General features: G+C 36.1%; 1 protein-coding gene across 2 annotated transcripts in view; it reads left to right on the top strand.

Moving 5' to 3' along the window:
* KCND2 (potassium voltage-gated channel subfamily D member 2) overlaps positions 1–22,249 on the top strand; it is a 297,265-nt gene extending 275,016 nt beyond the window's left edge. For both annotated transcript variants that reach the window (XM_072033348.1, XM_027457814.3), the window contains 5 exons: positions 3,351–3,513; positions 11,015–11,113; positions 12,695–12,790; positions 17,095–17,342; positions 18,983–22,249. In XM_072033348.1, coding sequence (XP_071889449.1) covers positions 3,351–3,513; positions 11,015–11,113; positions 12,695–12,790; positions 17,095–17,342; positions 18,983–19,160 — 784 coding nt within the window. In that variant the 3' untranslated portion in view covers positions 19,161–22,249. The remainder of the gene's footprint in view (positions 1–3,350; positions 3,514–11,014; positions 11,114–12,694; positions 12,791–17,094; positions 17,343–18,982) is intronic.
* The last annotated feature ends 818 nt before the right edge of the window (positions 22,250–23,067 follow it).

Genomic DNA, 23,067 nt, shown 5'->3' with positions numbered 1-23,067 from the left:
TTGAAAAGTGTGAAAAATGTTTAATGAGATTCCATATCTGCTGTGTTTCCATGACTGGAGAGATCAGATTTGTGGCAGAAATCAAAATTTGTCTTAGAGATCAAGTGTGATTTTTCCATTTCAAAATATAAATGCCACAAAGCTACCCTGCCATGTGAAAATTGAGTTATTTTTTTAGTTTAGACTTTCCAAGGAATAAGGCAATTACAGATTGGTTGTAGGGAGAAATTTTCCCTTCATTTTATGTCATCCGCTTCCGTTGATGGTATTCACTGATATATGAAGTATAACTAAAGGTAGTTTAACCAGCAGAAGGAACTTCGTTAACAATTCTAGTCATGTCTACACTAAACTCAAATCTGTGTCACTGTCCCAAAGGAGACCAAGTCTAACCAGTGTAAATGCAGTAAAAACTCCATTTTGTCATAACAGTGAGCAAATATATTTATTTCCCTGTTCAGGTAAAGTACTTTCTTGGCAGTCATATTTTCTGACTGTAATTTATTTAAATATCTCATACATGGTGTTTATCAGCAGGAGAAAAACGAATTATGTTAATCATTAATGAAGTGAATTATATTATTAGCATCAGGGAAGGGACAAAGAGTGTTACATTTGGAAAATGTAAATGTTGTACAACTTCTTCAAACTGAAAAAGAAAAAAAAGCAAAAGGAAGTTATTTCAAAATAAGCAATATATCTATCTACCTTTCATTTTGCCCTCTAGGCAAGAAAAACATTGTGAAATACCTTAATATATAAAAAATATTGTTTTTTTATTTCATTCCATAACATTGAGATACCATGAAAAGGTAGCCCTTTAACTAGATAGGTTACACATAAACACCAAAATGTTAGAGATGGATCTGCTAATATTTCTGTCACCACCCCTAAAACATCAGTCTGTGGATAATTCATATAATTATAGTGTCACACTATCAGCGATATATCTCTGAGCAACTTCAAACCAAATTAATTAGACCCAGAAATGCCTTCAGTCCACAGAAGCCATTGGTGACAATGTAGCCTTATGAAGGTTCTGCAACTTCACATTTCAAGTGATAATTTTAGGTATCTAAATATAGGTTTGGTAATCTAGTTTGATAGTTCTGTCCTAGTAATACTAAGTGTGTGTAAATTTTGCGTTTCAAGCTCTGGTTGTGTCAGGTTTGTGTAAATATATCCTGCCTTTTAAATAGCTTTCTTTTGATATATTTTGATTCAATTTCAGAGAATACTTGGATTGTATCTAAAAAGATGAAGCAAAACAGTAACAATTATTGTAAACCAATAACATTTATCAGCAATCTGATCCTAGGCCTCCTCCTCCAAACAAGATTCAAGTCATCCACTGCTATCACCACCCAATACTCACAGGATCGTGCTAGGTAGCCCCCTCCAGCCCTACACCATTGGTAGTCCTGTGCCTCCACTCACTCACCACTGCTGGGGTTAGTTGAGTTCCAGAAGCCCCATTCATCAAAGGGACCTTGAAAGGATGTTTATCACCCCTGTGTATCACCCCTGAGAGATTCTGGTCAGCTTAGGAAGATAAGCTCCAAAAATACTTATGCTGTGAGGTGCAAATGTTAATGGGATTGAACTCTAGTGTTTTTCTAATTTTTATACATGCTGTAATTGAGACTACCTATATTAATAACTTAGATTCTATTGGATTCTATTACATTATGTCCTTTTATCCACTTGTGCATGTCATAAAATCAACAATTATCAGCATTCAAATTCTAAGGTAGTGAGATTTTTATTAGTACAAATATTAATGTACTTTTTTCCTGTGAATATTTTACACTTGGGCATGTCTTGTAAAGAAACCAAATATTTCTTTTACATAACATAGTCATGGTCAGTAAACTAAGACTTGGTCATCTACATTATGTCTGCCTGGACGAACACTTACTGGAATCATTGAGTTAAACACATTTCTCTTATCTTACAACATTCACACCATTTATATTCATCTACAAGGTGAGACATAATCTCCTTCAGACATATGCTGAGCTCTCATTGCTATGAAGTGTTCTCTTACCATGTATAGATACGATGTCCTCAATCCTTTACCCCCCTTCTCATTATTAGGTGCATGACCATGTGGCTTGAAGACTCCACACACACACACAACTTCTCTGTTATCTTTCCAGTTCCTGCTGAACTGATAGTTTGTGGATTGTTTGGTTGGTTGTTTTTTGTTTGTTTTTGTTTTTGTTTTTCCAATACCACTTTCTAAACACTGTTCCCACTGCAGTTCTATTTCTTACCTTTTCTTGTGTTGTTTCTTTAAAATAGAGAAAGTGCCATATCTCTGTTCACAAGTATATTAAATTTACCTGCTGCAATCTATATTTAACAGTAACTTAAAACACAGCACAGTTAAAAAGAGAATGATACTTGAACCTATCTCATTATTAAACTCTGTAGTTTGTAATTGCATACTTGTCCTGCAGAATATGGCAGACTACAGAGTGCAAATAGCCAATATCTCTTAATAAGCTGTCACCAGAATCCCACTACATACTTCTCAGCAGCACTATTTACTTGCTGGGAAAAAAAAAAAAAAAATCATAAAGAAGTGTGGTAAATTCAAGTCCTAGTAATTCTGAGCATTGCCAAGATCTGCCATTAGAATTTCCTTGGTTATTTCTTTGTGGCTTGAGTTTGTGGAGTTTGCTTTTGGATAAGAGAAAAAAAATAAATATATATATATATATATACTTAAACCATAGAAGGGACTTCTGGAGGTCAGATAGTCCAGCCTCTCACTCAAAGAAGGCCTATCAACAACAAATTAGGTTAGACATGTTTTTGATCAAACAAGTATTGAAAATCTCCAAGGACTGAAAGTCCATGATCTCCCGGGCACCCTTTTCCAAAAATGCTCTACCTTCCAAAATGAAAGTACTATATCAGCTTAGTAAGATAATAGATTATTCAGCTTGACATCTAACTTATCAAGTGGTCTCCCTAGGATCTCATCATTGGAAAGCAGTGAGTTCTTCTGTCAAGCAAATAGACTAAGAACATGGCTTAGATGCTGAATATTTTTTCAGAGCCAGATCTGTTCTCATTGCAATAGGGCCAGCTTGGGAATACTATATTAAGTAAACCACAGATGACTGCAGCTGATGGACAGGATACCTAACATCAGCTTGAAATTAAAAATATGTGTGGACAACACCGGGCTTTTTAACTTATGCATATGTATATAAAATATTCATATGCATCAAGTATTGTTTGCAAGACAAGTAAAATCTATTGTACAGTTAATTCATCTTGAAATTCAATACTGAGAAGAGATTTTGTCTTTACTAAGGGTTTTTTCTTCTCTAACCCAGGTATGGTGACATGGTGCCGAAGACAATAGCTGGCAAGATTTTTGGTTCAATATGCTCCCTGAGTGGGGTCTTAGTCATTGCTCTCCCAGTCCCTGTCATTGTCTCCAACTTCAGCCGTATCTACCACCAGAACCAACGTGCAGACAAGCGCAGGGCACAAAAGGTAAGATCCCATTTTCTTCCTCTTTTGCTGTTGACAATAGATAAATGATGACTTTTTATATGTTGTGCATTCTCAAGGCGAGTATGATTTCTTAGGAATATGACTTGAATGTATACACTACATGCTGAGCCAGGGTTCCAGATGCAAATGTTGTGTTATTTTTCATTTTAAAAAACATGCTTTGTTTATTTTCATTTATCAAACAAATAGACAAATCCCTAAGCATTACTTCTGATATCTGTCTTATCAGTCAGTTTCACTAATCTATGTGTTTAATTCCCAGGTTAATTCTCTGGGGAATCTGACTATTTGGGACCTTGTTTCTTTAGATCTACTTTGCTTAAAAGGCTTCAGAAAAGGAGCTGAATCAGGAAAAGACCAAAGAGGAAGTCTTTTGTCCAGCTTTCTTGGCTTACTGAAGATCTCACTAAAATACTAAGTAGCTCTATGACAAGATATTTTTTCTCCCTGGCTCATGTGAGCAAGGTCAAAAGCCAGGAAGAACTACTTACCAGGAAAGTAAACTTAGGCAAATCACCATCATTAAACTTAGGCAAATCACCATCAGTTGCCAAACTTAGGCAATCACCATCATTTCCATATCACTATCAAAATAATAGTACCAATCCACTTCATCCAACCTCATGATGAAAAGTATCTCATGCAGCCTCTATAGACACCTGAAGCCCTGATAAGGGAGCCAAGATGTACTACCTTCTGCTCCTCTGCTGCTGGCAGTCAAAAGGCTCTGGATGCAAGGGGTCTTGGATTTGGACTTTTTTTGTGGTCCCATGGCCTCTCTTCATGATTAGGGTAACTGCGTTTCTGTCTACACTCCAGCAAATGTACATCTGCGGCAGGCTCAGGGTTCTGTGTGGTCCAGTGAGAGCAGGATCCCTGCCCACAGAAGGGTGCAGGCAGGTGATGGATGTGGAGTACAGATGTAGAGCAGAGGAATAGAGGCTTCCACAAGCTGCAGCTGCCTCATATGGATAATAAAGGTTTAGGTAGGTCTGTCTACCTTTCTGACTGATGCCTGCATAGAAATAAAGTGAAATAAATGTACATAATGGTACCATCCTCAGAATATCTTAGAATCGTAAGAAACTGAGGTACATTACTAAGAAAGTCAGTCATAGGCCTGGGCTGAATATACTGTACCCTTTAAACGGCCGTATCTTGTAAGAATGCTATCAGGTGGGGAAAATGTCAATAACAAAAACAGGGGCATCTTAGAAATGTAATACCTTTCTTGCTAGAGACATGTGGGAACCTTTTTTTAAAATACAGACTGCTTTGGTAAGCTAAATGATCTCACCTACTAATTCCACATATCCTTTTACATCATGTTTTCTCCCATGTGCTAGTTCCAGCTGTATATTCCCCTCTCCCATAACTGGAAAATGTAGAGAATACATCACTTTTACACTACATTACTTTTGTAGAGAACTTTTCAATTATGTTTATGTAGCACTGGTAAAAAGAACTGCATGCACCACCAGTGCTTCATTACTGTGCCTCAGAGCATGGTTCCAGTCATGGATAAGAGATCTACTTGATCCCAGCAATCAATATGCTTGTTCTGAGCTTTCATAATGACTGCAGAGACAACCAGCCTTACTTCAGATAGACACAGTCTCCTACTGTATATTGTGAAACAAAATTTTCTATGTCTGATTTGCACTTTCCAGTGCATGGAGGAGGGAGGGGGGGGGAAACTTGCAAAAATTAGATGGGCAGACTGGCTGATATTTCCTATAATCTGTTCCTGAATAGAAACTGCTTAGTAGCTGGCTTATTCTCCTTGGAAAAACAGCGAGCTCATTGTATGTCACAAACAGGAATATGGAGTGATGAATGACAATTCTGCAAAATCTTTTACTCTGCTCCCCAGAATAATGCCAACAGTAAGGATGAGAGATTTACTCGGACCATGTTTATTCCCTTCTAGCTTTGGAGAAAATGGCTTGGAGGTCTGGTTAATGTAGCACTGTGTGTGTTTTATTGATATCTCCTGTTGCAAAGCTAATCTCCTCTCTCATTCTAAAATGACTGAGAAGTTATGAACTTATTGTTGCTCTGATGGACTGAAAGAAAAGTCAACTAAAGGAACATCTTGGGTACAGTATAGTCCGTACTTAGAAATATTTACCTATGAAGCATAGCTTCACAGGAGAGTTCTACTGCATTTGCATAAGAATATTCAAGCAAAAATGTTGAAATGTTGAACTTTGAAATTCCTGCTTCATTCAAGGCAATAGAAGGTCTACACAGTTTTCTAAAGTAAGTGTTTCTTAAGAAGCCACCCTTATTCTGTAAGGCCAAAGAACACAAGCTTGGAAGAAACTGCTGTTCTATGGAGCACAGCATGAACCCTTGCAGGAACCCTTGCTTCCATCTTATTGAAAAGATTGGATATTGGAATTGTGGAACTTCCTTTACTAGTATCTCATACGTAAGTTTAATCAAGATAGTCTTCAGAAATAACAAAATATCTGGGCTGTAAGGAAACTCTAGAGACAGTTCCTCTTTAGTTAAGAATTGAAATCTAGTATCAGAACTTAGAATTTTCAGCAGAAAAATGTTGTCTCATGTTACACTGGTGGAAGAGACATATGACCACAAATATATGCATCTAATGAGTTCTGCATTGTTATTCAGTTTTAGAAAATGTCACTTGCTTCTTTTTAGGAAAAAAAAAAAAAAGAGAGAGAGAGAGAGAGAGAGAGAGAGAGAGAAATAATGTCCATAAAACATTAATGTCCAAGAGAAAATGGAAGAGAAAACATTATTTATATACTATTTCAGTTTCAATGCATTTTGAAGGAAGATCTTACTTCTAACCACAGAAATACATTGTCATAAAACAGACTTCAATATAAACAAACAAACAAAATAGATTAAAAGTAAAATATTAAAAAACAAAAAACAGACAAACAAAAAACTATCTGTGCTCATCACAATATTTTCTTCTACCAGATAGTAATGTCCAAGAGTCTGACCTTTTCTGGCAATAAGTAAATAAATAATCCAAAATAGATATTCATGGGAGTTGACATTCAGGGCAGAACTAATTATGCTCTACAGTCTTACTACACTTTTTCCTCAAGCAGATTTATCACAACTGAGAAGATAGTTTTGAAGAAGGCTGCTTGTGAAGATTTTCTCACCTAGAGACAAGTTGAGGATATTAAGTTATTTTCATTTTTCATCATTGCTTTCAGGAGGCAAATTTAATGACAGATACGTTGTGACTGGTCCATGTGGAAACAAAAGGAAAAACAAAAGGAAAAAAAATAAAGGAAAAATGACTATTATCTCCAAAATCTGATTTAATACATGCTATTCAACTTGATTCTTTCATACGATTATGGTCTTCTACCTTCATAAAATATAACACAAAAATTTGCTGGGCTCATATTTCATTATTTACTGATTGTACATCATGTATTTATCTGTCAAGTTATGACTGATTAGTTACTATATAAATATAAATAGCTCAAGAATGAATTACAGCAATAGTACCTAGCAATCTAGAGCTGAGCTTTTGCAATAAGGAACCATGCTAGGCAATATAAATTCTTTAAGCTTAAATAGGATATTAATCTCAGTGGTATTGTAGAGATATAACTAATGGAACAACTTATCCAAGAGTTTTAAATTTAACACAAAAGCACATAAAACTTGTGTTTACTGAGTTTGAATAGATTGTGAAAGCAAAGCACAACTCAACAAATATATGAACCTTTTTTAATTGCATATCCATTAGCTTCCAAAGTAAACAGCATTTTATTCTCCACTGCATGCTGATGTTCTATAACTTATTTTCAGCTAGTCTAAAGTCAATTATTTGCAATTACTGAAAATTAGAAAATCAGAGCATGAAATGTGGGCCTGATTTTTCACTTGAAAACAAACACATAGGATGGATTTATGAAAGACCAAAAAGGCAAGGGAAAAAAAAAAAAAAAAAAAAAGACAAACACAATGAGACTAATATTCAGATCATTTTGGCCACTGCTACACTGTTATAGGAGTCATAATGACTGTGAAGGAATTTTAATTTTAATGTTGTAATTGTACGAGATCATGATAAAAATAACAAATATAAAGACAATAAAGTGAGTAATCAGTACTTTTTCAGTTTTGATAAACAAACAGTTAAGCTGTCTGGAGAGTAGCAGACTACAGGAGGTACTAAATTAGAAGGGTAGGTTACCTGGCTCCTTGAATAACAAATGAGATTCTTGTTAAAAATTATTCCCAGTACCACAATAATCTTTGCCCTAAAGTATTTCTGATAAAATCTCTCTAACTACAATTAGACAGCTGAGGTTATCTTGAGTGCTGAATACTGGATGTTGTAAATATCCCATAGTGCTACACTTAGCATTATTTAAAACCTTGAGAAAATAAGTGTTTATCTTCTAAAACTGACAGAACAGGTAGTTGTTGAAGAAAAGCAGTTTATTTTCATAAGGTTTCTATAAATGCAGGCATAGACAAGGATCCATCTTTAAATTACAAAATTTGAAGGTAGAAAAGAAAGTGAAACATTCAACAGTGGTCGGTACAATACAAGGGATGCTATAAGGATTGAAACTGATCATCCGTTTCTTTAGAAAGCATCAGATAGAATGACTATGATGGAATTTCATCCTAATAGCTGGAATTTCATCCCAATAAGTAAAATAACAGTGTTTTAGGTTGCTGTTTTTGTCCCATACAATGTAAAAATTACCATAGTCAAGGTTTCACACTGAATGGCTAACATGGAAAAATCTCATAGCAAAGCAGTTAACCTATTGCAGGAGAATTTAATCTCTTTGTTTGCCAGATATTCCACGAAAGAAGAGTTAGGAAGGATACTGCAGTGGTTGAAAGGGACAGTTAGCACTCTTTTTCTGTTATAAATGACAGAAAGTGCAGTTCAGACTAAAAGAAAATACAGTTCTTCCATAACCACATTTTTTTTTTTTGATGTCATCACATCATCCTGATGTCCTTCACGGGAATTCAATCCCTAATACACAGCCCTTAAAATCCTGTGGCTGATATGAGCTTTGAACAATTCCTTGGTAAGAAATGTGGGAAGTCACTGGACTGCTAATGCTTCAGGCTCTGATTAAACAGACAGAAGCACTGAAAAGAAATTTTATCATTTTTGTGACTGGTTTGTAAGCACTCCCAGTTTCAAGAGTATTTTCTATAAGCTGAAATATAAGCAGGCAAGCCACAATATCTGGTTCATTTCTTGGCAATAGTTTTATTGTCTTCACTTCAGTAAATGGTGTAAATTCTGGCCATCTTTATGAGTCTCAGCTAGGAAGATGTAAGCTATGAGTTTCCATCTCACAAATGCTTTCTAAGATACTATAAATTCATATTTACAAAGCAATTTAAAATTGTCACATGGAAAATACAACCTTCATATTATATGTGGTGCAGCACATCAATACATTAAAATAGTCTGATGAACTGTTATATTTTTTACATTTCTTTATTAAACGGTGCTGCACCATAATTATTACCTCAGTCACTGTAAGGGGAAATGAATATACAAGCTAAAAGAAAAAGCATGATTAATGTCAGTATGTTTGTTCATTAAATTTAATGAATTTCCTTGTAAATCCTGAAAAATTTTTGTGACCAAAATCGCTTATTTATGAAACTTCAAGCTGCATCCTGCAACAGCATCTCTAAAGTACCTTGAGTTCCTAGTGATAAAGAGTAGTGGTAAGAGAGACCTTTCACCTACTCACGAATGTAACCCATAAACATGTTTTGACAAGTCTGTATTCTGCAGTACAGGCAAAGCTCTTCTCAGGCTTCAGCCAATCATGCTGGTGTTGCTTCTCAAGTGTTCCACCTTGAAAAAAAAATGAATCGTCTGCCTATCCAAGAGCATTTTTAATTACCAGCCCTGAAGACTTGGCCTTAACCACACCATTGGCCTGTGCAGAAGTACTGTGGGATCAGGGCACTTTGTTCCTTAACTTTGTTCTTTACGTTGAGGTCCATTTACTGCACAACTGGGAGGGCTGTGTACACAGAGGAAGATGACAAAGCAATGTGTTATTCTAAAACAGCTGACAGATCACAAAATGAGGCATTGTGGTCTTTTTGTCTCAGTGATGCACACATGCACAGCATTATCTTATTTTCTTTCTGAACAATTAAAAGATAACAAATGCAAAATATATCAGCCAGATTCTAGAATGTTTGCTGTTAGCTGTCATGGTTTTCTTGGCTCACTCTTGAGAAGATCTGTGAGTTTGAGAATGCAAGTGCAAAGAAGCATGGTGTTGAGTCATTCCTCATAGTTAGTCAATTATTAATCATGCCAGAGAGAAGATCTGGTGCCTGCAGTGACCAGGCTGCTTCCCTCTACGTTAAGCACTCAGGGATTCTCAATCATTTCATGTTGACATTTAATGCCAAAGAAACTGGGAGGAGAGAGATACACTCTATCTTCTCAAAATAACTGAGCAATTGTCAGGAATGGAAATCCTGATTAATGTATTAAACTCAGTTTTTCAAGTTGTTCACTTGTCTCCCTCTGTGCTTCAGCAGCCATTCAACTCGAGGTGCTGCTCTGCATTTGGCTTTCAGAATCAGAAAGCTTTGATACATATAAGGAACCAGCCACAAAAATTAAAGAACCAAGAGACCATTCCAATAATAAGTGCTTCCATTTTCCATAATATGGATTAAGGGACTCTTTTCTTCATACTTTCCTCTAACGTTGGCTGCTGACTGTTCTGCAAGTCAGTGGATTCAAAGCATCCTTCACTCACCACCACCTTCTCTGGGATGAATGTCACCTACATAAGCAAGGAGGTTCACCTGACCACATCTCCTCTCTCTCAGCAATTGGACACTCCAAAAAGTCAAATTATGATCATGACGATTATGATCATGTAGATTATGATCAACAATGATGACTTTTAAGGCTAATTATAGAATGAGCTACATGAAGAGATAAAAAGGTTTTAAAAGGCCTGGAAGACATTCAGAAACTTAGATGGGAGACAGTGTAAAAGCAATCACCGCATTCCGTTACTTCCAAAAATCAGAAGTCTCTGAGAAACTAGCTCATGGTAGTTGTAATAATATTTTTTTCTGAATTATTTCTTCCCCTATAAAGAGATATTCACTGCAGGAAGCAGCTGAGATGGAAGTCATACTTCTGACCCACAAGGCATAAGAAGTGGCAAAGTCACAGCCAGGAAAAAAGCAGGAGTCTCTTACATGCTGTTATGTCTAATCTTCTCTCCAAAATCTTTGTTCTTGTTAGCTGATGCATGCAAACAAATAAAAATTTTTGGCTTTATGGGAAGACATTTTTGATTTGCACCACCTGGAGTACGAATGCAATGCAGCCTTTCAGTGATTATGACATTGGTATTCATAAGCAGCTGGTTCCAATTAGCAGTTTTAGATAAACAGAATAATGGATACAAGTACAACTGACACTCTTCCTTTTTGTCTATTTACACAGAAAGCAAGACTTGCTCGAATTCGTGCTGCAAAGAGTGGGAGTGCTAATGCCTACATGCAGAGCAAACGAAATGGCTTACTGAGTAACCAGCTGCAGCAGGTAATGTTTTTGTATTCTCCACCTCCAGAGTAACAGCTTAATAATAGCCCAGCAGCAGTTTATTCTATTTATCACCAGGGCAAGTCAACTTGGGTCTTTAGGCAATGTTATTTTTAGAGGTAGATTAAGGAAGGATAAGCTGGACAATTATTATGTTAAAGGTAGCTTATGAGAGCTGATGATAGGGTAATATAATAATAATAATAATGATAATATTAAAATGGCTAGATAGAAATGCTGGATTCAATGTAAGCCACAGTTCTAGAGCTAAATCCTGCAGAAGACCACATTAAGAAAGCACAGGGCATTTGCCTTTTAGGAAGTATGTTGGATTTATCTCATTTGGCTTTAGACAGCTAGAACATGGGTGATGTTCTCTCATAAAAAGTAGCTGTAGCGTACTGTTGGCACAAAGGGGTGTTGCAGAGTGAAAAACATTCCCTGGAAGCACCTAATTTTTATTTTTTTTTTTCCTGGGGAAAATCTCAGTGATTACATCCTAATGCAGCAGGGACTTACAGCCTGGAGCCCAGGCAACAGCTGGGACCAGGACGTGCAGCGGCTGCGTGGCTGCAAGCAGCTGGAGGTGGTCTCTGGGCTGCTCGGAGCTGTAACCAGCTGAGAAAGACTGAAGACACAGTGTTTCTTAGTCCCTGCCATTTTCTAGTGTTTTGGCAGTTCCCTGGGGGATACAGGAAGGCTTTCATTCCTCTATGCCCTTTCTCTTTAAAAACTGTTAAAAAGCCTACTATTCTAGCAAGTAGCCAGAAGAGGAGGAAGTGGCTGTGTGATTTAGCATAAAAGAGGAGCAGGCAGAATATTTGTTTCCTCTTCTGCATGGAAGAATTCAAATCTTTGAAAGAAAGAGACACCAAATGGCTTAATTGCCATGCAGCTTTCAAACATCCCAAAGTTGAATTGTAATCTCTCCTATTATCCCACTTCCTCCCCTATTTAGTTTTCTGCTTTCTAGTGAATAATTACAAAAGCAATTAATAAACAGTGGATGCTTTCTACTTAATTCTTCATTCTGTGTCAGTAACATCTGCTGTATGCTTTCTGAAGTCAGCAGATTGGGATCACTGACATGAATTTTTGTGTAAGCTGTAATACCACAAATTCCTTAGTGATGTGAAATGATCCCAGGAGGACTACTATGTTCAATTTCCTTCCAATAAGGCACATTCCCAGGAAAAAAATAATAATAAGAAGAAATTATTACTGTCACTGGAATTTATGACAATTTTAATATTAATTCAACATTCAAAGATCATGTGTTGATTGTAGTTGGAAATTGTACTAGTCCACCTGTATACACATCAAAGACTTAAGATGGAAATATTTAAAAGAAAATGCAAAGAAGGGATATGAATATATATATATATATATATATATATATATATATATATATATATTTAAATCAAAAGCAAAAGAGTAATTGCATCCAAGATCATTTGTGTTATCCCATGTAGATGAGACGTTATGCTGCAGTATATAATCCAGATTAGTTCTGATCAAATATTTGGATAGGAGCCCTCTTGTTCATAAATGAGAATAATACAGATTTTTTTGTATTAACAGTCCTCCAGTGAAGAAGAACAGGCCTTTGTTAGCAAATCTGGCTCTTCCTTTGAAACACAGCACCACCACCTGCTTCACTGCCTGGAAAAAACTACGGTAAGAAAAAAAAAGTGTGTTTTCCTGTAAATTCCAACATCAGTGTAGTTCTGAATGTTTTCAGTATTTCTTCTAATTAATAAGCCTTTATGTGAAAGTGATTAGCTGTGAAGAGAAGCCGTTTTATCATATTTTAAAACATTATACCCTCTGAATGTAAGTGAGAGAGAGAGAGCCTGGATGACAGCCTCATGTAAAGTGAAAGATACCATGACATGAGTCTAGTCTAGGGGCAAACGTGGCCTTCAGAGTGGTTTTCATACACTCCATAATGCTAACATCTGCACTTTTCTGCAGTCAGTTCAGGAGACATCATTTATAGTCCTTACATATTTAAAACTGTGGAGTCAAACCTTTGGTGTAGAGAGCTGCTGAGTGTTTCCTCTACCATGAGTACAGTTCTTGCCGAAGCGACTGCACGGGAGGATCCCCAAGCATCTCATTTTGAAGATTCGAATGTTTAATCCAGATGTAGGTGCAAAGCTTCAGAGTCGTTGGCTTCATTTTAGACACTGAGGTCCCTGTAGAAATCAGTGACTCAATTCATAACAGCCCAAATACACTCATCTAGATTTGAAATTCCCTATTAATCAGAAGAACTACTTATCATGTGCTCTCTATATTTTTCCCTGATCAATATCTGGATAATTATACAGTCATAAAGGATAATAAACTACAGCAGAGTTATGATTCAGTAATATCTAAATGCCATGTTTACTAATAGTATGTATTTGGACAGTTAAGGTCACAGCAATAAACCTAATCATCCCTAACTTCATATTGCTTCCTCTTTTATCACTTTCTAAGGAAACTCAGAACATAAATATTAATTATGTTTAGTTTAATCTTTGTAGATATGGGAATTTCACATTAAGGCATGCTAAAATTATCTCTTTGTATTTTTATATTGTTGCAGGTGTTATATTGCTATGTAAAAAATTACTTTATATTGTAGGTACATCGGTCAACATCCATTAGACCACCATTTATGCATTTACATCTAGTTTTATAAGTTCTGGTTGCATGGAAAAAATATATGATAGAGGCCATCCATATGCCTTGTACTATGGCATTTCTTGACAAACACTATAAACACTTGATCAAGTTAGTGACTCCTGAATATCTAGGTTAAGTATTTTTATGATTTTTTTAAATCCATTTTCATGAATAAGTCACTAATAGAAGAAAAAAAAAAATATGTTTGCTAATAGGATACAGTTCACCAAAAATGAAGATGTACAATACTGGTGTCTGGACAGCTAGCTCAGATACGGATTCCATGACATGTTCTGCAGTCTCCTTGTGTTTTTTATTTATTTTTTGCACAAATGAAGTATCTTATTCTCAAAGCCAAATCAAAGGTTGCAGTTATGGCATGACTTCTCTTCCCATTGCTTCCCATTCATTCCCATTCCATCAATACCACTCCCTCTCCCTAACCCTCCTTGAAATCTAACGTTTTAAGACGTTTTCCGATAACTGTTAAAAAGCACAAGGTAGAAAAAAATGGCATAAAATGAGGCAATGAGCACAAACTGAAACACAAGAGGCTCTGTCTAAACATCAGAAAATATTTTATTTATTTATTTTAAATACAGTGCTGGTGACTGGGCACTAGCACAGGTTGCCCTGAGAGGTTGTGGAGTCTCCCTCCCTGGAGATTCTTAAAAGCCACATGGACATGGTCTTGAACAACAGGCTCGAGGCTGCCCTGATTGAGCACCGCACTAGGGGCAGTGGTCCAGATGACCTGCTGTGATTCTGTGAAATCTATTTTGCAGTTTCTTTTGAAGTTCTGGATTACATAGGGAAACTTCATGCTATTTCATCTTAACTTTGTGATCTAGTTTTTCATTAAAAGACACAGTAATGCTTCCACTATATTTGATGGAGATCCATGTGAAAGTCTTAGTACTACTCTTTCTAAAAGATTTAAAAGTTTTCTACCTACAGACATTGCTAAATTAAAATATGATGTATATATATATATATCAATGTTCTCTTTTGACAGCATTTCCTTGTAAATAAATTGTCACAGTTGTTACATCACTAGCTAGTAATGTCATCTCATGGTTGCTTATGTTTTTTCCATTCTTACTTTCAGAATATTTATTTTTATGCAATGGGTTGTAGGACAGAATGTCTCACAGGATATAAAGTAGCTACTTTTCCAGGGTTCAGACTGGGTCCTTTTGGAACATTTCTGAGACATTTTGTACTAGGACCTGATAACAGTAATCTGCCTTAAAAATGTTCCATAGTTGAACATTACAAACATGTTTTAAAAACCTAGTAGTAGCCACAGGTCATGTCAAACTATCACAGAAATCATGGAAAAAAATATATTCATTTGGTGGGAGCTGGATTCAACACCACAATTTTCAAATTTCCTCTAATTATAGTGGTGGAATATGTAAGCCTTTATTTTTATTTTAAACAGAAGTCTTTATTTTTAAGAATATATAATGTAAGTATTATCTTGTTTCCTAAAGTTGACTACAATCTACTTTACTTTGCCTTGTTTGTTGGGCCCTGTTTCTGGCACTGATGCTCATATGACACATGGACACAAAAATGTACTCATGGGCTCCAAGTTGTATTCTGCAACTGTCTGGTCAGATCATACACTCCAAAATTTTAAGTGGGAAGCTGAAATTTTGGGCCTCTGGTCTGTGGAATATAGCAAGTGGCTGGCTCATGGTAAAACGGCAAGAGTGCCTAAGATGCCTTCTTAGCCTCCCCTCATCTTTTAAATGAAATATAATTTGGTGTAAACCTCAATCAAAAGAAATTAAGCAAAGAAATATTCTTTTCCAACATTTTAAAGCTAATAAGATGAAATCTTTTCTACTCTAAGAAATTCAGTGTGAGCAATGTTATTGAATTCTAAAACTTACATTAATAATTAAAATAATTGTATTGGAAGTTATATTTTACAGGCTACTTTTAGCTGATGTAAAAACAGTTAATTAATAAGTATAATAAAATAGATTAACTTGGGCCATTATATCGTTTCAAAATTATTCCAGTCTATATTAGAAGTTCACTCAATGGCTCTCCTTAATGGACCCTACTAATTGAATTCTTGTCGGTTACTACATAAAAGTTTTAGGAAGAACAAAATTACTTTCAATCAGAAAACTAGCAGAGATCTTGGCAAACAGAATATAGCCCACTGAACATAATCTAAGGATAATGATTAGGTCACTTTTCTCTCTGAATTTTCTGTCCACTGTGTGATAGCATTCAAAATATTTTTTGTAGTTGACACATGCCTAATAGAAGTTGATTGTCAGGCAAATTCTTTCCATATCACTTGAAATTGGTATGCTTCAGCACCAGTCAATTCCACACAAATTTATGTTTGAGTGAAGGAGAAGAGAAGAAATAGAAATAATAATAATGCTTATGAAGGTATTTCAATTTCTAGCAAACATATGGCTACAATTATTATTCTATTTATTTTGCTCACATATTTTATATTTGCACTATGCTAAAATTCTCCTGGAAAACACCTTTCCAATTAGAGTATTGTTCTTCAGGATTTGTTTGTTTGTTTCATTCCAACGCATAAAAATGCAGCAGGCTAACAATCTTGAAGTGAATGAGACTGAGAAGAGTGTAAAACTACTTAAAACATGTCCCCTAAACCATCCACAGGATATGTAGACTGATTCCAGTGGTAACTGGAAAGATTTTAGAAAAATCTTTCAAACTGCATGTGAGCATGTTTTAATCTCTATTTAGTTTGGGCTGCCACTTCTAAATTATTGTAAAAATTCCTCTTTGTTTTGTTGTTGCCATCTACTATAATCAGCACCACTATTTTTCACCCTTCAGCTCACAAAGAAAGTGTGGAAATCACAGCTGGAAAATATTAATTTTATTTTATTATGGTTTCATACAGTAAATCTTACTTATTTCCAAATGACATTTAGGGCATTTACATAAGCACCACTTTTATTTTTATTAATAAACATAATCCCTGATTTTGTGGCACTCCATAGATTATACAGATATCCATAGTGCAAACTACAGCATGATCATAAGCTATTTTACAAAAGAATTTGAATTATTTGTTTTGTAGTTAAGAGCCCTGAGAGTTTTGTTCCAGCGTTCACATTTGTATTGGTATTCAGCCCAGACTAATAGGGGCTAAACACTATAATCAAGACTAAGCTGTCTAACTTTACCAATTTATTCAGTTGTGTCAATTTAAGCCTTTAAAGAAGCATGATTAATACATTCACTTTAATTAACTTTGTGTGCATGCTTTGTCCCTTTGCTGGCTTCCTCTGGGCTAGAATCATGAGTTTGTGGATGAACAAGTCTATGAAGAGAGCTGCATGGAGGTTTCTACAGTCAATAGACCCCCAAGCCACAGCCCCTCTCTGTCATCTCAACAAGGTGTCACCAGTACTTGCTGCTCACGAAGACATAAAAAGACTTACCGCATCCCAAACACCACCATTGCTGGCAGCCGTCAAGGCAGTGTACAAGAGCTCAGCACCATCCAGATCAGATGTGTGGAGAGGACGCCTCTGTCTAACAGGTACCTCTTATGCATCAGTGCACCAAGAGCTGAAACCCCTTCAGTTGTTAGAGATGTGGATGTGTCATGGCTTCCACAAACGGGCTGGGAGACTAAAGATAAAACTAAAGTGGTCATCCAAAAACGAACAGTAGGACTGAAATATCCCCTGCACTTCATTTTCTCTAGACTTAATTCTAAGATAATAGAATAGTCCCTCTCATTGCATTTCTGCCCTCTCATGTCCTCCCCACAAAATATTGTGTATTTTTTTGCACAGAATATCATCCGGGGACTCCAAATTACATAGAGCACCAAATAGTTCTGGCCATGGACAAACACATAAGAAACAACACAGAAAAATTTGCAATTCAGACACAAAAGATGAGCAAATGGGAAGTGAAATAAAGTTTTATCACTGCTGTTGTGCTATTATTTTGGTGCAGAAACATAACACAAATAAGACCTCAAATAAAGACACAGAATGGGGAAACTAAATTAGGTTCCCAGAGTCCCAAGTGTTTTAGCCATAAGATAGACTTTACTAAACAAACAAACAAAAAAAAAAATGGTTAAGAAAAAATATTTTGCCATTTGACAAGTTATTACAAAAGTTAGGAAAGTGCAGTTTAAGAGTCTGTAATTTGCTGAAAATATCTGCTCTTAGAAATAAACCATTTGGCTTTTGGATATATCTGAGCACCATCTCGGAAAACACAGGAAAGGTCTCAGGAGACTCAGAAGTGTTTTCCATTGAACTCAAATATACTAGCATTTAACTAAGAAGTGTTCTCAGCACTAGGTGTTATAAAGATTGTCTTGTTAAGTGACATTTTGAGTAGCTTACTTTGAATAGTTATTAGGTTTGAATTTCACTTCCATGAACAATTTAGCAGCTTGTAGCTAAAGGAGTTTTTCAGCTGCTGTGCAATGAGACCTCTTGTCCAGCACAAAGCTCCAATCTGTCTTAGATTTTCAGGAAATGTTCTGCCTGGATCCTTCTTTTCCCTGCTAGAGGACTTCTCTGCACCACACCTCCAGTCACAGAGTACATAAAAATATAACACATCAGCTTTGTGCTAGAAAACAAGCTGAAAACACAACCTCACATTGCCAGCTTCACCTCAAATAAGTCTGAATTTTAACTTTCTTTTATGATGCTGAGGTACTGCAGCAACTCCATGAACATGTTAACTCAATTAGTGTGTATATCACTGTGTCTTACTATTGAGGTATATAACATACAAAATGCTCTTAGATAAATATGGCATAGAGGAATCGGTAGCGTGCTGGGACTACCCCTTAGTTTCCACTTTTCTGCAAAGCAAGCTTTGACAATGCTGTTTGTTTGTTTGTTTGTTTGTTTTTCTGCAGGGAGCACATCAAATGCTTCCTCTGATCAGAAACCACTTAGGTGATGAACTGAGAATGTCTTAGAAGTACTGAAACTTCTGGGTGGGAAGGAAGGCAGAAAGGGGGCCTTATCCTTGTCCGTACCTGCTACTTGCGTACATGCTGGTATGGCAGTGCTGTTTTGCACTTCTGAGCCTCTGAGCTCTGTAATGCAGAAAAGGACCAGCTGAGACTGTAGAATTGGGTGTACAGGAGGTTTGCAGTAATATGGGCTTTCTTTCTTCATGGGTTTTTGTTTCTTCCTCCAGCCGATCCAGCTTAAATGCCAAAGTGGAAGAGTGTGTTAAACTAAACTGTGAGCAGCCTTACGTCACTACAGCAATAATTAGCATCCCAACACCTCCAGTCACCACACCTGAAGGAGACGATAGGCCAGAGTCTCCCGAATATTCGGGAGGAAACATTGTCAGAGTATCTGCTTTGTAAAACAAGGAATTATTTATAAATTAGAATAAAGACCACTTGCAAGCTGAGCTGGAGCAGTGGGAAACAAGTCCCGAGGAATGAGAGAGCTGACAAAGACAACACCTCTTGATGTGTGTGCCAGCAGCGACGGATCGAGAGGTTCAGGAGAACCACAGCACTTTGTGGGTCTCAGTGTCGTAGCGTGTAAACCAAGTGGAGTTTCTACACACTGTTGAAAATGACACATGGTGGAAGCTTCTGTGACCATCCTGACTTACTATATGAGCACAATGAAATGTCCCCATTGATGCTTCTTCTTATCATGAGAGCTCTTTTTAGAAAAAAAAAAAAAAAAAGAAAAAAGAAAAAAAAAAACACAAAACAAAAAAAATAGAAACAAACCTGTGTTCCTGCTGAATGCAAAATGAGAAACATTTTGATAACTTGTCTTTTTTTTCTCTTGTTAATAAACCACAAACTTGTTGAGAAACTATGAAGAAAAAAAAAAAAGAAAAAAAATGCTCATATGAAATATGTTTGTACTGACTGAAATAAATTCAACCATAATGCATGCTGAAATTATTTGGAGCTGTGATCTCAGTTTACTTTTGTTGTTTTTCAGATTAGGCATGATAAAATATTACTGTAGAAAGGGGCATTTCTGTGCACTTACAACAAGCTGATTGTTAATGTTCCATGGTAGTTGTACAAATAACTTCCCTTTGAAAAACACAGTATTTCTTATTTAAACACTCATTAGTGAACTAAAGGTGTTCAGTTAGTTCAATATTTACTATGGTTTTATCTTGCTTCCTAGGTACTGTTACAACTGCAATAAGTCATTGTACACCTGTTGTATCAGGAATCAGGATTTATTTTTCTTTAAGGTATTTTACACAACTTCATCTGCACTATAAACTGCAGATTGCAAACATTTAAATAATCTTACAGCCAAACTGTGCATCACAAATGTGCTACTCAATCACTGTTTTGTCCACTGTCCTCTGTTTCTATGACAGTTCATTGTCTGCTCCAATATTACCATACTGTTTGGGATTTTAAGGCTACTGATGAATCGGCATAGTCATTTGTTCCATAGAAATCTTGTCTAGTTCTATATTTTCAGAACAAACCTCTTGTTCCAATGTACTGTTACAGGCTCAATACTATTTGAAATGAATTTACAACAAAGGTGTTTTGAGGATCCACTGACACTTATCTCCAAATCTTTCCCACTGACATTCTACAGCGTCCAGAGTAAGGCAGAAGACACTGAAAGGTGTTCAGTAAAAATGATGACTAAATTATTTTTGTAATGATCTGTAAACTTGCATCCTAAAATTTGAGAATTTATGTTGTGTCAAGATATTTAATTACCTAAGAATACTGACAGAACAATGGATTGGGTCCCGAAGCTACAAAAATGCAATTGGTATCAATTGGAATTTGCCTACGCGGGCAGGCCTAGAAGGCACTGCGAAGGCTCTGCTAGTTAAGTTTTTCTGGCTTAATTTTTAAAATGAATTGATGCATTGATGTTAGCAGGAACCTTTCTGATAAAAAAGTGACATTTTTCTCCATAAGAGTGTGTTAGAAGATGTATCATAATGCTTCCTATATACATGAACTACCATACATCATATACATCAAATATACATGGAATATATGCATATCAATACATACATATATACATTGAGAACACTGGATCAGAAATGATTGCATGGCTGCAAAATAAAATATGCATATAAATCAAAGGCTCGGTGCATTAGAGGCCATTACAATAAATGATTAACAGTTACTTAATAGTTTGAGTAGTGTATATTTCAGAATAGTATTTGTTAGCATTCTACTGACCTTAAAATTTACATTAGGAGAAAACACCCACTGAAAACTGAAACTTGCTGATGATACACCACGTTTTACTGCACACAGATACTATTATTTCTCTGTACATGTCAACAGAGATTGAAGAGTAGATGATGGACTATCATGCTACAGCATATACACCAAAATATAACAATGTCACATACTAGACTTAAATTGCAATTAAAAGGAGTATATAATGTAATGAAATACTTTTTTTTTTTCTTGTTTAGTTATTCAGAAGCTTAGCAAATTTGCAGTGAACTTCCCACTTTTTGTGCAAATCAGAATAACTTACCATAAACTGAGCTTCTAAATTTCTTTTAGATCAAAATAGATAGCAGAAGCATAGATTGTCCTCTGACAAAACACTAACTCTGAGTATTTCTGAAGTCAATTACATTGCATTGCTCTCCTTTCTTCTAGCCTGTTAGAAAATTGCAGTAGATCTTCTGAAGCTGGTGAGTTACCTAAGTTTTAATGGGGTTAAAAAGAAACACAATGGTCCTAGAGTTTTTATTTACATACTCCTTCTACCCATGGCCACTCATAAAAAACTGGCTTGGTCTCAACCTTTTGCTAAAACAGTTCTTGATATAAATCTGCATTGATACTATCAATCTGCAACAATAGCTTAATGCCATATGGAACTTCTTGACCAGTTACATCAGGTAAATAATGTAAAAAGGCAGTTAGTGAACCCAGCTTGAGACAGATTACATACAACCCAGGAAGCCTACTGACTCCATCAAGTCATGTCTCTTAAAAACTCTTTATTCTCCTTTTCGCATGAATTAAAAATAAAAATAAAAATAAAAATCACACTATAGCAATACACTTGCATAACAGTTATACCCCTGAACCAATCTGTACTTTCATTCTTAAATTACAGTTTAAGGAATAAGTTAGTATGATTTTGCAGTCTTGTCTTATATTTCCATATGTCACATGCAAAATCATTAATTTATTCTGAATTTGGGAAATACACATTCTTTTGGTGTTTTAGGTGATTTAAATACTGTTTTGGTAGTGAATGACTGTTGATGACTGTGTAAAATGCATCTGTACTGTACATGAAATGTAATTATTTCTGTGTATCATACAAAGAGACCGAGGTTGTTGTTTTTGACAATTTTGTTTAAGTCATATATCGTATTTCAGAAGGCAGCATAATACATGCATTATGCTGAATAAATAGACATTTGAGGAATATTTAAATAAAACATCTGCATGCTTGAATGGGTCAACCTGGTTTTGCAATAACTTATTCATGGGACTTGTTTTTTTTTCCTAACAAGAGTCAAGGAACAGTAAATCTGAGGACAATGAATGTCCCCAATACACATTTCAGGCAAGCACATCTGAGCCCATGCAAACCATAAGAGAGCCACCAAGACCAACATGCTGCATTAACACAGACTTGCCCTTCTCTGGGTAGGCAGCCACCACATTTCCCTTCCCCACTGCCCTTCACTATTATTGCTGCTATGAGGAGCCCTTTGCCAGTTCCTACCCAGCCTGCAGCAGCAGAGAAAATTGGAGTATTGAATTATTTCAAAAAATATTTTTCAAATATTTCAAAAAAAATCTGCTTTGTTTTGAATATATCCAGACACCGACTGGATATGTCTCCCAGGCTACAAAATTACCTCAAGTCTGAGAGCAAATTCCCTTGATATATTAGTGCACAGATGTGATCAAACTCCTTTCACAGCAGCAAACAACACACTGCAGATCATTTGCAAGGGGCAAACGACAGTGCAGATGATGCTCATCTATCAGCTGCCTATGCCATAGCACTGGCATGCATGATGGTCAACTTTATCAGGAGCTGAACCATCCTAGACCATTTTTAAGGAGAATGACTGTCCTCCCATAAAATGTCTTCAGAAACAGAAAACATATACTTTACATTTGGAGATTTTATATATAGTCACTGTGGAAACACACCCACTGCTGAGCGAATGCATTTGCAGCAAAGAGCACACTGCAACCTGCACATGCTCTGTGGGAAAGTGTTGCGAAGCACGGCCGAAACCACGACAGACACCAGTTGAGTCAGATC

This window comes from Anas platyrhynchos, chromosome 1 (assembly GCF_047663525.1).
Source record: "Anas platyrhynchos isolate ZD024472 breed Pekin duck chromosome 1, IASCAAS_PekinDuck_T2T, whole genome shotgun sequence".
In the NCBI taxonomy this organism is placed as follows: domain Eukaryota; kingdom Metazoa; phylum Chordata; class Aves; order Anseriformes; family Anatidae; genus Anas; species Anas platyrhynchos.
Note: the sequence above shows the minus strand (reverse complement) of the source record. Positions and strands in the feature narration are given on the sequence as shown.